The sequence below is a fragment of the Crocodylus siamensis genome, chromosome 1 (assembly GCF_052110815.1).
Source record: "Crocodylus siamensis isolate JL-2025a chromosome 1, ASM5211081v1, whole genome shotgun sequence".
NCBI lineage: Eukaryota > Metazoa > Chordata > Crocodylia > Crocodylidae > Crocodylus > Crocodylus siamensis.
The window spans coordinates 271,342,534-271,357,475 of record NC_143395.1 but is presented as its reverse complement, the minus strand read 5'-3'; the positions used below and the strand labels follow the sequence as shown (position 1 = coordinate 271,357,475).

Below are 14,942 nucleotides of genomic sequence, written 5' to 3'. Positions count from 1 at the left end.
GAAATTATATGGGTTTAGTATTTTATACAGTTGACAGGGCATGCTATTATAGTGGGAATATCTTTCTAAGAATAGTAGAAATTAGATTGTTTTACCTTTTTTTTCTTAATGACTAAAATGTACTTGCAGTTTTTAGTTTTTTATTGATATTTGCAAAGTAGCTTTGTTCTTTGTAAACTTTTCCTTGCATGTAATTTCACCTTGCGACATGGTCATTCTTTAGAAATACAGATGAAGCGCTTCAGGCCAGGTCCTATTCTACCTGCTGATGTGTCTAAGTGAACTGAGGTGCCTAAGTGTAATTCTAGGCCACTGTTCACAAAGTCCTTGAAAATCCATTAATATGTCTCTACTTTGTCTTGTCCATTCACAGCACCTGATGAAGTGAACTTGGGTTCATGAGAATGTGTGCTCTGTCTGTCTGTCTATATACACATGTACATATAACAGAAATGGAATAGAATCTAGCCCATAGGGTGTGGACAAATGAGAACATTCGGAGCCCTTTCAAAAAGGGAATGATTCAGAAAGTCAGCAGCTGGTATATTCTACTTCTTACGTGTGAACAAGCTGCTCCAACTTTAACATTCCTTCCAGGATTGAAGTTGAAACAATTTTGCTACCTTTGAATAACTCGTATCACACTGTTAAGAATACTCTGGGTATTGTGCAGTATTGTCTTGTACCACTAGGTGGAAGATGATGACCATTGGCTAGCAGTTTCTCAGCACAGCGGAATCTAGAGGAAGAGAGCTTCTGGATAATCTGCATTATTAACGATGCTAAAACAGGCTTGTCTAATTTTAGGATTTGTTTTTAGATAGTTATGAAAGGCAGTTAAAATTTAAATTTTTTCCCTGTCACCCAATACTAGGGTGGTAGTATTCTTGTGACTTTTGACCTTTAACGTAGGCTGTTCAGTTGCTCAGCTTTCACTCTTGACTTGTATGAACTCACTATTTCAGTATGCCTGCACAGGATCCACGTTTCCAGTGTAGAAGCAAGCTGTCAGTAACTTGTTACTGATAGAACTCCCAGGCTTTTATATATTACAAAGAAGCAAAGGGGGTTATTTGACCCCAGCAGTCTTTCCTGGCCAGAGCAGGGGGGCTGGACCTGATAATCTCATGAGGTTCCTTCCAACCCTGAAACTTCTGTGAATCTTGTGTGAGGTTTGATCTTGTACACTTACTCCTGAGCATAATCCTTTTAATCACCTATTGCTGCATGATGTAGCAGGAGTTGAAAAGACTTGGTCTTAGTATAGCTTATTGCTTCTCTGGTGTCCTCTCATTTTGAAGCTCAGGAATGAAGTGACTTGACTTATGCTGCATAGTGAAAATGATGCTTCTGTGGGGTGAGGAGTATCATCATGTCCCAATGAAGCCATTAGACACTTTGCACCTCAAAGATAGAGCCTCAAGGTAGCAACTGACATGAGAATTTAGTTTTAATGCCATTTGGTCATTCTTTCCAGACCCCACCACGTCTTGTCCTCCTTGGACCGTGTTCTTGTCAACTGTTGATCCTCTGCATCATGGTTTACACACAAGAGGTCTAAGTGACCATCACACTAAGACCTTCAGCATGTCCAATTAGGCTAGAGTATAGAAGAATGGAGGCTGCCCTTGATCTACCATCCCCTCCTTTAGATCATCGAGACAGTCCAAAGTCCAGAGTGAGTCCAGACATTCAGTGCCTCGATAGTGGTAGCTTCTGCCAGAGAGGATAGATTAGAGCTGCTGCCTTAGAGATGGCACATTTCTGTCTAGGTGATATCCCTTAGCTTTTCTCCAACCAAGGAGTACCCACAAGGTGGTGGGAGCTAGGGTTTTGAGGTTTGGACCATGTACCATGCATTAAATGTTAACAGTAATCCTCTTCTCAAAAGCATAGCCTTGGATTTTCAAATTGTTTGAGTGACTTAGGAGTAGATGGCTTTAGTGAAAGCAGACACCTGTGTCAGGTCAGTCTGGTGTCTTGAGAATCCTGCCCAAGCTGTCAAAACTGCCTTGAAGCTCATGCTACCCAGACCTATTGTAAGGCTGTCTTGGAACTGATGTGAGATGCTTAATTTTTTTCCCCTTATTATATTAATGATAGTCTGCTCTTTGGTTTAACCCAGCCATTTTTCAGCATTTTTAATGATTAAACTATTGTTTGTAATGTTAAATCCTTGTCCTGCTGCTTAACAAACTAATCTTTGATGGCTGTCATCTTGAGCCCTTAATAAAATGAAACTTTTAAAAATACTTTTTGCACAGAGCCTGCACCATCTTCCAGCCTAGGTCATCTTACTCTTAAAGAGAGACATGTTCTCAGTGTTTATAAGTTGTGTGTTCCAGTAAACTCTGACCGCTGTAGCGAGGATCAGGTTTCTCCCCCCATGCTGCCATCTGTCATTGCTGCATTTTTCCGGGAGCTCTCCAACACATTGTGTCTCTGCCTTATTCAGGCCACTTATGCCATTGCTTCATATTCACTCTCCTTTTTTGGCTTCTTTGGTTTTCTTTTTTTTAATTAGAACTTCTGTTGGAGTGGTAATTGTAGGAGCCCCAGGGGCAGCCGTGAGGTCCTCTGGTGGCCTTGGCTTCTCTGATCTGGCTTCCTTTTTCCCTCATCTGCCACACCTTGATGTAATGAGTTGATTGGTGAAAAGGGAGGCTGTCTTTGGGTCCCAGATCGAGCCCTTGTCTGTCTTTCAACCAACCGATCCCTCTCAGACCCACTGGTCCCAGTCCTGCTCCTCCCAGGCTAAGTGGGCCCTCTTGATCTGCCCATACCCCCTGGGCACTTGTCACCTTAAGGGGTATTTGTTACCTCCAGCTGCCCCCACAGTCATTCCCATTCCTTGCAGATGTTGTTGGTTAATCACTCTCATCAAGCCTCCTTAGGCCTCTCCGCCCTTGTTGGGGCCTCAGCCTTCCCAGTCTCCACCCCTTTCCTCTAGCTGGGCTCTTTCGCCCAGGCCCATTGTGCTGGACATGACTTCTGGGCTCCACCCCCCTGTCTTGCCTTCTCATGATCCTGGTGTCTGCACTTCTTATGCCCTGGACCCCCTGGCCCTGTCTGGCTTTTGCCCATGCTAGGCTTCAGCCTCTCTAAGCTTCTGCCATCCTTTAGCTTAAGCCTACTCTGTGAACTGAGCCCAGGTTCCTGGAAGGGCTCAAAACACTGGCGTGTGGCTGGGCCCCCATTGTGGGCTGACTGCAATGTAACCCTCAGGCACCCAAGTGTGGCCTCCTTATCTCCCTTTGTAGCCACTCCTGGACCACCAGTATAACCATAAACCAAAATACAAGACCTCAGGCTGTAACTCAACTATTCCCATACTGGGTGCAGATGTAAACAACAACTCACTGCGTGTACACACATACAGGATCATACTTCCCTGCCAGTTTAAGCACCTTGCTTGCAGTCTCAGAGCAGCTCAGGTAGCAGGTCAGTGTCTCCCCTGCACCCATCTTGCTGTAGGGCTGTTTTCCTTGCTGCTTAAACTGGGGTGGGCCAGATGCGGCCCGCCAGGCCACTGTGTCTGGCCCATGGGGCCCCTAAAAAATTTAGAAAATTAATCTTTATCTGCCCGTGGCTACCTGTCAGGCAGCCCTCAATTGCTTGCGAAAACTCAGTAAGCAGCCCCCCTCCCAAAATAATTGCCAACCCCTGGCCTAAACCCTTGCTTGGGCTCAGGCAATAGCTTTATGTGCTCCTTCCAGTCTGGTGGCTCTTCTCCTAGACATGGGGTGGGGTTTCCTGTTAGAGCCTAGCAACTAACTTCCAGGGCAGCATACAACTGCTACTCCTGCTGCCTTAGCAGGGCTCTGCTTTACTGTCCTACTTCTCAACTAGTAGCCCAGCAGCAAGTACTCTTAGTCTATGAATAGGGACCTATCAAAATCGCAGTTTCGTGATTTTAATGGCAACCCCAAAATTGGTAGGTTTCCCGTGAAAAAGCCCAGTCCTCACAAAAGAAGTGCAGGGACTGCCAGAAAGCAAAAAATGGACAGCATGCAGGAGACAAAAAAGGTGTGGGGGAAGGGAAGCTACAAACAGAAAAACAAAACAAAACTAAGAAGCCATGGTGTAATGAAGCATGGGGGAGGAGGGAAAATTTTTGTGGCAGAGCACAGTGGGCCCTCCCACACCTCTGCCCTGGAAGTCCTACCCCTCCCCAGAAGTCATCTGTCAGTCTCTGGAGGGCGCAGAGCATCCGGGGCCCCTCTGTCAATCAATCAGAGGTGTGGGGGGGCCTGCCATGCTTAGACTGCAAAACTGGGGGGGGGGCAGTGCAGGTTCCCCCATTTCAGTAGGCCTCTATCTATGACTCCGTAGCTGCCTACTTCCCTGCAACCAGTCCATAATATGCAGCACTTCCTGCCCAACTTGGGATATCCCTGCTACTGCCTCTGCCTTCAAGTACCAGGAGTCTCTGGCTCCCTGTTGCAGTAAGATTCTCCTGAACTTTAGATGTAAAGAAGACTGGAGCCACAGTTGTGTGCATCACGTATGTAATTCCTTTCAAAATTCTTCAAAATTCCATTGCATCAAATGTAATTGTATTTTCGGAAACTTTAAAGCCTCAAAACCCTTTCTGGCCATTCACCACCATTTCCAAATGACCTTGTTCGGACTGAATGACTGCCACGCTTTAGCTATCTTCAGGCCTATAGTCCATTCTGAAATGAGTAAAATAAATATTGGCCCTATTCAACTGTTTCCTTTTCCATCCCATGTAAGGAGAAATCCACTGATACGTTACACTTGAATACTGAGAGAATTTACTGCCACTTCACCCAGCACAATAATAGCTTATATGTTCATGGCAGGGAGAGGAGATAATGTGATTTTGCAAAGGACAAGAAGTCTTTAAAGTATGAGGAGCTATTGGTAATGTTCTGTATGTGATGTCAAGCATTTAAGCAGGGCTGGCTGGAGGATGTTTGTTCGTTGGTTTATCTGTCTATCATGAGAGTGAGGCATTACAATAGGACAGACTTTTTTTTCTTCAAGAGCTTCCCATTTTCCAACCTAATCCACCTTGATTATTTAAAAATTATTTCAGAGCACTTGCTTGGAGGTGTTAACCATGTCAGGGTTTATGTTATGTACTCTGCAAACACACCAGTGAGGACTTCTGTCCTAAAGAGCATGAAACCTCTGCAGTACACCTACCTTACTTCAGTAGTATTAGGGAAACATTTTCCTGGGCATGTCCCAGCCACCTGCTCCTGAAAAACCCACAAGTGCAATGGTGAAGTTACTCTGGGGCATTACCTAGTGGCTACTTTCAGGCACACTGGAGACAAAGGTGTCAGGAGCACCACAGAGCAGCTCCACTGTTTCATTCCCATATTTAATGGGAGTGGGTGAGTAGGATATGCTTGGAACTATCCCTCCTCAAGTGTGCTGTGGAAGTGATGTAGTCTTACCCTAAAAGGTAAGGCAGTTTTCATGGGGAAAGGTGTGGGCAGCTAATCTATGTGAGCATTACCATGTATGTAGGAATCGTAAAAATATAATTATGTAGAAAGATACGGGGTAAAAGAACCAAAGTTCAGTCTCCTAATCACTAGTATGCCTGAAACTTTTAAGATGGCTTTAGACTCTCTCCAAGCCAAAAGAGATACTGAGCTAATATCTTGGCACTAATGATAAGGTGGAACTAATAAGAAAAGAAAAAACCTAAAGGTTCCAGGTGAATTTTCCCCAGTTTTAATAAAATACAGTACAGAGTAAATTTAACTAACTCTTTGAAAGTTTGCTGTCTAGACAAAATGGGAAAAATTAGCTTTCTGATTTCTGACCTCAGATATATCCCTGTAAGGAATAATTCCCTCTTTTGAATTGTTTAACTGCTTTAAAGTTTGTGAAGTTGAGATCAGAATGCATGTGATTCCTTGACTGTGGTCTTTGTCCAATGTTGCCTGATACTGGAGAACGGTAGGGTCAGGATATATGGCTGTTCCTTTAAATTTATATTCTTAAAACTTTAAGTTTTAAACAATTTTCCCTTATACAGTACACCGCTGTGCTTGATTCCCTCTCCCATTGATTTTTAAATCTGGGGTATCCAGCTTGTTATTTGATCCCCATGGACTGGATCTTGCCTACAGGGCTTCTTACAGGATGGACAACATACCTCCAGCTGCATCGTGGCAGCTTGTTGGTAAGGCTGCTGGAGCTACTGCACTGGTGTGGCTCCAAAACCCATGGTGTGAAGCCACTATTGCTTGCCCTCTCTTTTTTCTCTTTCAGCTGACTCAATCTCCAGTGGCAACTCAAGCCCCTGACTTTGGCAGGCAAGGGAGGTGGCGGAGTGGCAGTGGTGTTCATTCCCTGGGTTCCAGACCTGTCCCAGCATAGCAGCGCCATTAGCTATAACCAGTCTTACAGGTTGCAATTTAACCACTGCCAGCTGGACAGCTCTGACTTAAATGACTCAGGGATTTCACACACATTACATTTTAAATTGACAACAAAATGTAAATTATGGGTGTATGGACTTTGGAGCCATAGACCAAATCATCCAAGTTGTCTAATACTGGCTATTAATAATGAAAAGAATTGTATTTTGTTTCTATTATTGGCAGAAACTTGTGTAAATCTTGTAGGTACAATCTGTTTGAGTTTGGACCTATTATGTAAAACTGCAATAACTGTTTTTGAAATTGAAGTTTTATATATAACCTACATTTCTATATGAGCATTCAGAAGAGGGAGAGAAACTACAAAGAATGTATCTGGCTACTTTTAAAGTGAATCTTGATTTGGGGAGTGGGCGTTTGTGGGTTTAACAAAATGCAGAAATTACACAATGAAGTGTTATTTTCTTTCCTGTAGTTTGTCTGCCCCATTGTCTGTTGTGATTCCTCTGTCACTTGCAAAGACAGGAGAAGGGAAGGAATCCTGAGATGACAGTCTGGGAAACAGTCTGTAGACACTTTTATCTCATTGTGTATCTTATTAAACTTCCTCCATAATGGTGGTATGTTCCATAAATTACCTAGCAGAATTTTCTATTTGTGATCTTAAATTACACACGTAGATTGGTTTTTTTACTCTCACATTCAATCTGATGTCAAAACAAAATTATATGCTTGGTAAAGGGCGGCTGAACCAAATAACCACTGCAGGCCCCTGGATAATAATAGGTTACTAAACCAGTACTACAGCAGTCTCTTCAGTCTGGTGTTTTATACAATTGTGCAAAGTTAGAGTGCCTCTCTTACCTTTTTATAAATGTCGCCTTTCCTGTTTCCTGATACTTATGGTATCTGTTACCTTTTCAGAAATAAATACGAAATGTATAGTGTGAAGTGTTCTGACTTGAGTGCTAGACTGCATTTATAACAAAATTTTACTTTGGTTTTTACCAGGAATGTGTTTTACTGAGCTGGGTTTTTTGGCATGTCAGCAAACTAAGTCACTTTTTTCCAGAGAAAAATGTATAAATCTTATAGAAAAGTATGACTTACGCACATGGAAGTTGGAGCATAATTCAGAAAGCAGGGGGAGGGGGAGTAAAATGAGCTCTTCTCTCTCCCTTCCAAACTCCTAAATTTTTTTCATATTTCTAATACACTGTAATGGCTAAAATCCTAGTACTACTGGGTGACAATGAACATTGTTCCATACCTTTTTTATTCCTGAAGCCAAAACAGACTGACAGCATGCACTTGCTCTGTACTCATTAATAGAGGCTACATATGGGCCATGAGGAAAAAAGTCTTGGAAGAAACTAAATGGAATTGATGCAGTGGATTAAATATGAGCCCCTCTTGTTTGAGGCTCATCTCATGTGTGCCATTGGTTAAACTCCCTTTTGTGCCTCATTATTTTGGACTGTTTGTTTCCAGTTATACTTTTTGTATGTTCTAAAAGAAGCCTAATATAGGGCTATTTTTTAAAAGCTGAGCGCTCTGTGGCCGCAGCAGAACCTAGCAGCTAGGCCTGCAGTGGTTTTCCCCCACCTCTGCCCCAAGACAGACATAGTTGCACAAGCACCCATGACACGTGTTTTGCCTACCTGTGGCCAGAGGTGCAGGGCCCCAAAACCCAGAAACCCTGTACCTATCTTGTTGACAGCTGGCAGGCTTTTTGCCCTCAGCAGGGGCTAGCAGGCCTGCAGTTTTCACCCTGCTGCAGCCTACATAAACAGTGTCACCCAAGCCATGAGTATTGCTTGTCTGCAGCTTGAGGTGCAATTTCCCCAAACCTCCTGCACCTATCTTCCTGAAACGTGACACGCATCATGCCCTGGGAAGGGGCTACCATTCCTGTAAGTTTCATCCAAATCTGGTCAGAAATGACAAAGTTAGAGCCTGGTTTGACCTTCCCCATTATAGCCTATGGGCAAAATGTCAAAACGGAACAGCCATTTTGACTTGAAACAAAAGTTGAAACAAAACACTGTTCTGTTGAAACGCTGGTCAAAACGGAATGCTTCCATTTCGTACAGCCCTATTTTAAAGTAACTTTGTAACTTGGCCCATGTATCTGCACGTGTAGCAGTATGTTTTTGCAGTGCTTCAAAGTGCCTGCGGGCCCTGTCTGTCTGTGGCTCCAGTTATGCATGTAAAGTTCTCCTGAATGTTTAGTGTTACTGAGTTTGCCCTTACATTTTTCAAACAAGTTATGGAGTAGCGGTTGCATGACAGTCTTCTTTACATAGGGACTCATACCTCAGTATTAAATGGCCATTGAAAAGTATAATTCTTCAATGCTGGCTTTTTCGTTATTCAAATTTAATCCCATAGAAGGGTGTGCATAGTCCAAGAATTTGTAGTTGATCTGGATAGGTTTTTTTGGTTACTTGAAGTTAATTTAATTCTTAGCTTGGACTTTGGCTGGTATTTCTTGATAGCTGTTTTTGTCAGGTTTTACTTTCTTTGTTCAGCAAAAAAATATTGCTGATATTATTGAGGGGTAAAAAACCACTGTTGGTTGCAGAAAATATGACTGCTTTTTGTAGGAAGCAGTTGCATTTCAGTGACCTGACAGGGAAGAACTAAAGTCTTTTAATACTTGTTTCAGCTTTGTAAGGCAGAAATATAAATAACTTTGCTGGATTTCTCTTATTTCATCATTTCTTGTATGAATAGATTATACTGTAAAAACAAAACTTTAACACATGGCTTGACTCATAGTATAGTATGTTAAGATATTAAGTGATATTAGGCAGGGTTTTCTTCATCATTTACTAATGCATACAAACAATAGAAAGACTATCGTTATTGAATAGTAGGCTGCCAAAAATGGAAAGAAATGAATACTCCAGTAACAAGGTAGCTGGATCATTCTCCTGTCTGGTTTGTTGTAAAAATACAAAATAATTATAAATTGTTATTTTCTAAGTAAATGCAACAAAATAAAAGAGTTGTTCAATCGATATCATTCATATTACATTAGAATCCCTTTACTTTAAGAAAAAACTTTTATGTTTCTGTAGTGCATAACTGCCTAGAATTCAATCTTAAAATGTATTTGCATTTGCTGATGCGGATTTCTTTACATATGATTACAACTAAGACACTATTTTATTTTTCGGTCCTGCCAGGGAAACTGCATCAATCTAACTGAAGCCTTGACCCTCTATGAAGAACAGCTTGGCAAGCTTTATTGTCCTGTGGAATTCTCAAAGGAGGTTGTATGTGTCCCCTCATACATGGAGTTGTATCCTTGAAAAATGTAAAAGATTGCTCCTGCTTGGTTCATAAACTAAACAAGCTCAGGTATTTTTTGGTGTTGGAGTAAACTGAATAGTAGGTTACTCCTAAGTGGTCAGTAAATTGGGTTTAATGCAGTAATTTAAACGTGATTCATTCACTATAAAATGAATATAAATTATGAAAATACAGGGGCTTTTTTTTAAGATGCCATGACCTCATAGCTCACATTGACATCTGTGGTATGCTTCTTTCCCAATTGGATCCCTTGTTCCTTCCAAAAATGTTAATACAGCTGCTTATATACTGTGAAAAATAAGCTTAGATAGAATGATGATGAGTTCTATTCCCCACTTTATGGATGTATTTTAAAGGGATAGAAATGCTAGAGCCAAACAAAATAATATTTTTAATTTAATGCTAAAGTCCTTTTTAAGTAGTTATTGCACCATTAGCACAGTTGTATGCAGAATAATTCAAGAGAACTATGGCTACATCTGTCTTTTGGAAGGTCCATTTAAGTGATAAATTCTGCTGTTTTGGGCTATGAAGCAGGCATAATTTGGCTGCCAGTGCAGAAAGAAGCCTTTACACAAATATGTGTTTTAGTGCATTTTGCCTTCTTCACTTGTAATATGAAATGACTGCTATATGTACAAGAATCCCACGGCAGGAAACTAGTCACACTGACTTCAGACTGGCCCCTACCAAGCAAGGTGTGCTTAGCAAAATACTTACTTTGTTCTTTTTTTAATTTTGTCTTTGCTTTTTGGTGTATATGCAGGATACGTGAGCTGTTAATTAGTAAGATTTCCAAGGAGGAAGCTCGCGTCAGAAAGGGAAGCAGATTCCATCTGAGCTCTGTTTATAGACGACTGATCTTCTGACAACATTTTACAGTTGCATATATTAGCATGACAAATTATTAACAGGGAAACCAGAGTGCTTTTTGTGTGCTGTATGGGTGGCCTCAAGACTTGATTCCATTTCTCCTTGAGTATTTTGAAACAGGTTGATACCTTCTCCTCCTGCTCAAACCTTTTGCTGTTCTAGGTGTTTTTTTCTCTGTATGCATGCAGATAGTCTGGCAGAATAATCAGCTGATGAGTATCTCAATACAGTCAAAATATTCAACTTTTTATTCTCTCCATGCTTCCACAATTTTTGCAAACTTACATAAACTAGAGAATGCTCATGCTGACTGTATTGTCAGAAGAGGACTTCTGAAATGTAGGTATTTGTTGATATACACGCTAATAATTTATTTTATGGACAGTCCATCATTTCAGTTCCTTGCAGAGACCTAAAACGATGATCCAGGCTGCCATCTAGAGCATGTGCGAAATCAATTTATAAACTTAAATGCATACATCTATGTGAAACTACTTTCCATAGAGTAAGCTCCAAATCCTGGAACTTTGTTTTGCTCTCTCTGTTACTGCAATCCTAAAACCTACAGAAGTCTTTATGTCCCCTTGCTGTGTCCTATTCCACAGAATTGAGTCTAATCTCACTTACACTTCATGAATAACAGAAAATGGAAAATTTAGGTAAATCAGCCCTTTGTGCTGTTCAAAAGTTAAGTGGTTTCTTCAGATCCTCTGAGCAATTGGAGTTCATTGATTCTGCTATATCGGAGTCATTTTTCCTTCAGAGGGAAAAGGAGGATCTGCCCTTTTAGTGCAACGTCCTGTTCAGCCTGTTTTCAGTCCTATGTACAACATGGTTATGCGAGAACAAGGCAGATACCGTACAAAGGTAAGACTGACCTCTTCAAAGATATTTAGAGTCCTAATTTCTGTAGAGCACATACTTCCTGTTAGTTTCAATGGGAGTTATATGCCACAATACCTCTGTGGATCTGGACCAGGTCTGAGTGTAAGAAAGAGATCCTATATTTTGGATTATGGAAGCAAGTGTAGGATTCTGCCCACTCAGTCTTTTTGAGCTGCTGTAAACAAACTATCGGCAGACTTCTCACCAGTTTTAAAAGTGTTACTTTGTCAAAGTATGACCCACTTTGCTTTATTCCTTAACTGATTTATTCAGATGGGTGTTCTATACTGTTTGGAAGAAGAGAACTGAAATTTGAAGCTCAAGATTTCCTAAGTGTACATGCTGCGTGGAGCATATAGGCTTGCCATGTGTTGCATATTGGCATCTTGAACCTTTAAATTATATGCTGTAGATGATTCTGAAACTTAGTCATGCTATTGATTGTGAATTCTTTAAATGTTTTTTATTATTATTTTAATTTAAAAGCAAATGGAAAATGTATATTTTGATGAGCTAGGGTGTTATTTTTGAAAGTCAACTTAAAGATGAGTTAGCAGCAAGTCTATAGCTGCTGAATGCACTGAACCTTTAGAATGTGATCCTTTTTATTTTTTGTAGATCTTCACAAACTAATTAAAAGCAACATCTTTAGCATTTCATCCCTGAGGGTGGTCCATGTAGTCTTTGTTTGGTTTTATCTTTTTTTCCCCTCCAGATACTTACTTTGAAGCTACAATGCTTTTATTGGAGAGAGGGTTGCTGGTTATGTTTTTGTTTTTTAAGTGAACATCACAATGCTTCCAATACAGTAATTCTGAAGGGCATAACTTAAATCAAAATACCCTATGTCCTTGATTATAAAGTGAAGGAATGAATTTTAGGTTTGTTCGTTTGCTCCTGCTGTAGTCCTTCCAGCAGCAGATTTGACCTGTTGCCACTTGAAATTATTTAGCTGCTGTCACATTTATCACTTGGATTTTAATGTAGGTTAACAATAGGTTATAGAAGCACTTTCAGCACCATAGATTTTGAACGTTAAACCAGGTTTTCATTCTTGCCATTATGTGAGAAGTGTAATGAGGGCTTTCCTTAGAAAGACTTTGTATATAGTTATGGCCTAATACTGTGTTAATAAAGACTGGAAAAATTATTAGATCATTGTGTATACACGCACACACATTTCAGTTCCTTGCAGAGGAATTGTGTGCGCTCAATATAGGTGCACCATTTATATAGGTGTATAATGATTTAAGTAATGTTCTGTCTTGTTTTCCTTTTTGAAAATGAGACAGAACATTATTTAGATCGTTGTATACCTATATAGATGGTGCAGCTATATTGTGTGTGTACACACATGCACACATATAGTACAATGCACATATATGTGCATGTTTAGAAGCAAATACGTTTACTTCACTAGGATGAGCTCTGATCAAATGGCTGTATGAGTTCCCATTGACATTAATTCAGGATTAGGACCGTACATTGTATCCACCTCCAAGTCAGAATTCCAGCGGGAAGCAAGATTTCATTGCTTTTGTTTTGTTTAGAAAGGTAAACATTTCTTCCTTTGGCTGTTTTCATATTATCACAAAATTTATTTTTGTAAAAAGTTGCTATTTACCAATTTCATAACATTGATCCTAGTTGATCTTTAAAAAGAGCCCAATACATAGGAGGTAAGAAGAATAACTCTTATATACATTTCCAAGAGAGAGAATAAAGAAATGCACTATCCTTCCCTGAATATTCCACGCTTTGGACCAAAATTATATTTTTATTTTTTTTAAACCATTTTATCTCCATGTCCTGTATTTTGAGACAGTGGTGGGTTTTCCTTATGTTGATAACAAGATTGTCCAAAAAAATCAGGTTTCATATTCGTACCCCTAAATAAATAAGAAATATTTTTATTAGTCATCTCTCAGATCCAAACAGAATTCTAAAATGGTGTTAGATGTTACTTGCAAAGTTTTACTTGCAAAAAAATTCTCTTTTTTCTTTACTTGGTGCATAATTATTTTTGTAAGTATGATTACATTGCTAGAGACTACTTTTAATTTGGAGACCTAAATGGAATATTCCCCCTTTTTAATTTAACTGTTTCAAATAATTGCAGTCAAGATACTTATATATCTGGAACAAAATTACTCCATGACTGAGAGCCTGTGCAACCCTGACTTATTCAGTAAATAAAAAAATAGAGCAACTGTAACTCAGTGATGAAGTCAGTCCAGTCAAACAGGGTACAAGCCAAGGCTCTGATCCTGCAAAATGTACACGTATCCTTAACTTTACATGCATGAATAGTCCCATTGATTTAATTGTGATTACTCATGAAAATACTGTTAAGCTTGTATCTGTGCATGCATTTGCAAGATTGCGCAAGGTAACACATGGCTATATATTTGGTGCCTGAATTTGCTGTGACATTCCAGTCCTCAAAATGGACCAGAGATTTAACATGATTGGTCTACAGCACCAACAATAGTGCTTTGCTTTTCACGGATACACAAGACTCCATGGATGAAAAATAAGAGCTGTTTGAGGGTGAAGGGATGTTTGTGAAGTCAGCCCCTGAATTGTTCAGTGAATGAGATCACTCGTGGGTGGGTGAGTGGTAGGGAAGTAAAAAGGTCATTTAGAAAGCTGGTCAATATGTACAGCTTCCTTCCAGTTTGAGGGGGGAGGGTTGTTTTTTAATGCATTTAATATAGTGAAGGGGGGGCAGTGCCTATTTTGATTTGAAACCTTTTATGTAGTATCTTTATAAAATGATGTAGTATAAAAAAAAAATTCGCGAATGCTGAACACGGCAGTTTTTTTTCTTTTCTTCTCGCTGAACAGGAGAAATGTGTAAGCACTGTCATTCTTTTTTTATTTGTTGCTGTAGTATAACTTTTTTTAAAAGAAAACCTCGCCATGTTTGTGTTGTGAAAATTTCCAGATGAAACCTGCAGTACTGAATAAAACTTACATTTAAAGCTAGTTGGGATATAGACAGGTGCCTCACTGCACAGTATTCAGGCAGATTTCTGAGAGAGAGTTGATGTGGGTTTTTCTTATTCTTTGCACTAAATGCTGCTTCCACCTAAAAATGTGATAAAATACTTAAAAACCTGTTTCATAGAAATTTGACTGTGCGGAAAGAAGGCTGCTGGCTATGTATCTGCCACACTAACGCAGTGCACGTATTAAATTAAAGGTACGCTCTTATTTCTTGTGTGATTCAGTTGTTAAAAGACAGTTGTGGATTTGATATTAAAACCATGCAATGATTTGAATATGGTAACTGCCAAACACACACGCACACTATTCTGTGTCCTTCTACTGAGAAATTAAAACAATCTTTTTTTGCCTTTTATTATTTAATAATTTTGAGATTTGTGATGGAGAAAGGTGAGAGCAGTTTTATATTCATTTACCTTCAAAATTCTACAGCCTTTATAACAAATCAAAACACAACTAAGCAAGTGCTTTGGTGTCTCGAAAATCTCAGTA

At 39.9% G+C, this 14,942-nt stretch overlaps 1 protein-coding gene across 1 annotated transcript in view; it reads left to right on the top strand.

The window, feature by feature from the left end:
• Window positions 1-14,657, top strand: part of SMS (spermine synthase) — an 81,235-nt gene extending 66,578 nt beyond the window's left edge. The window contains exons 10-11 of the mRNA XM_090062311.1: window positions 9,557-9,672; window positions 11,715-14,657. Coding sequence (XP_089918437.1) covers window positions 9,557-9,672; window positions 11,715-11,757 — 159 coding nt within the window. The 3' untranslated portion in view covers window positions 11,758-14,657. The remainder of the gene's footprint in view (window positions 1-9,556; window positions 9,673-11,714) is intronic.
• Window positions 14,658-14,942: the final 285 nt, after the last annotated feature.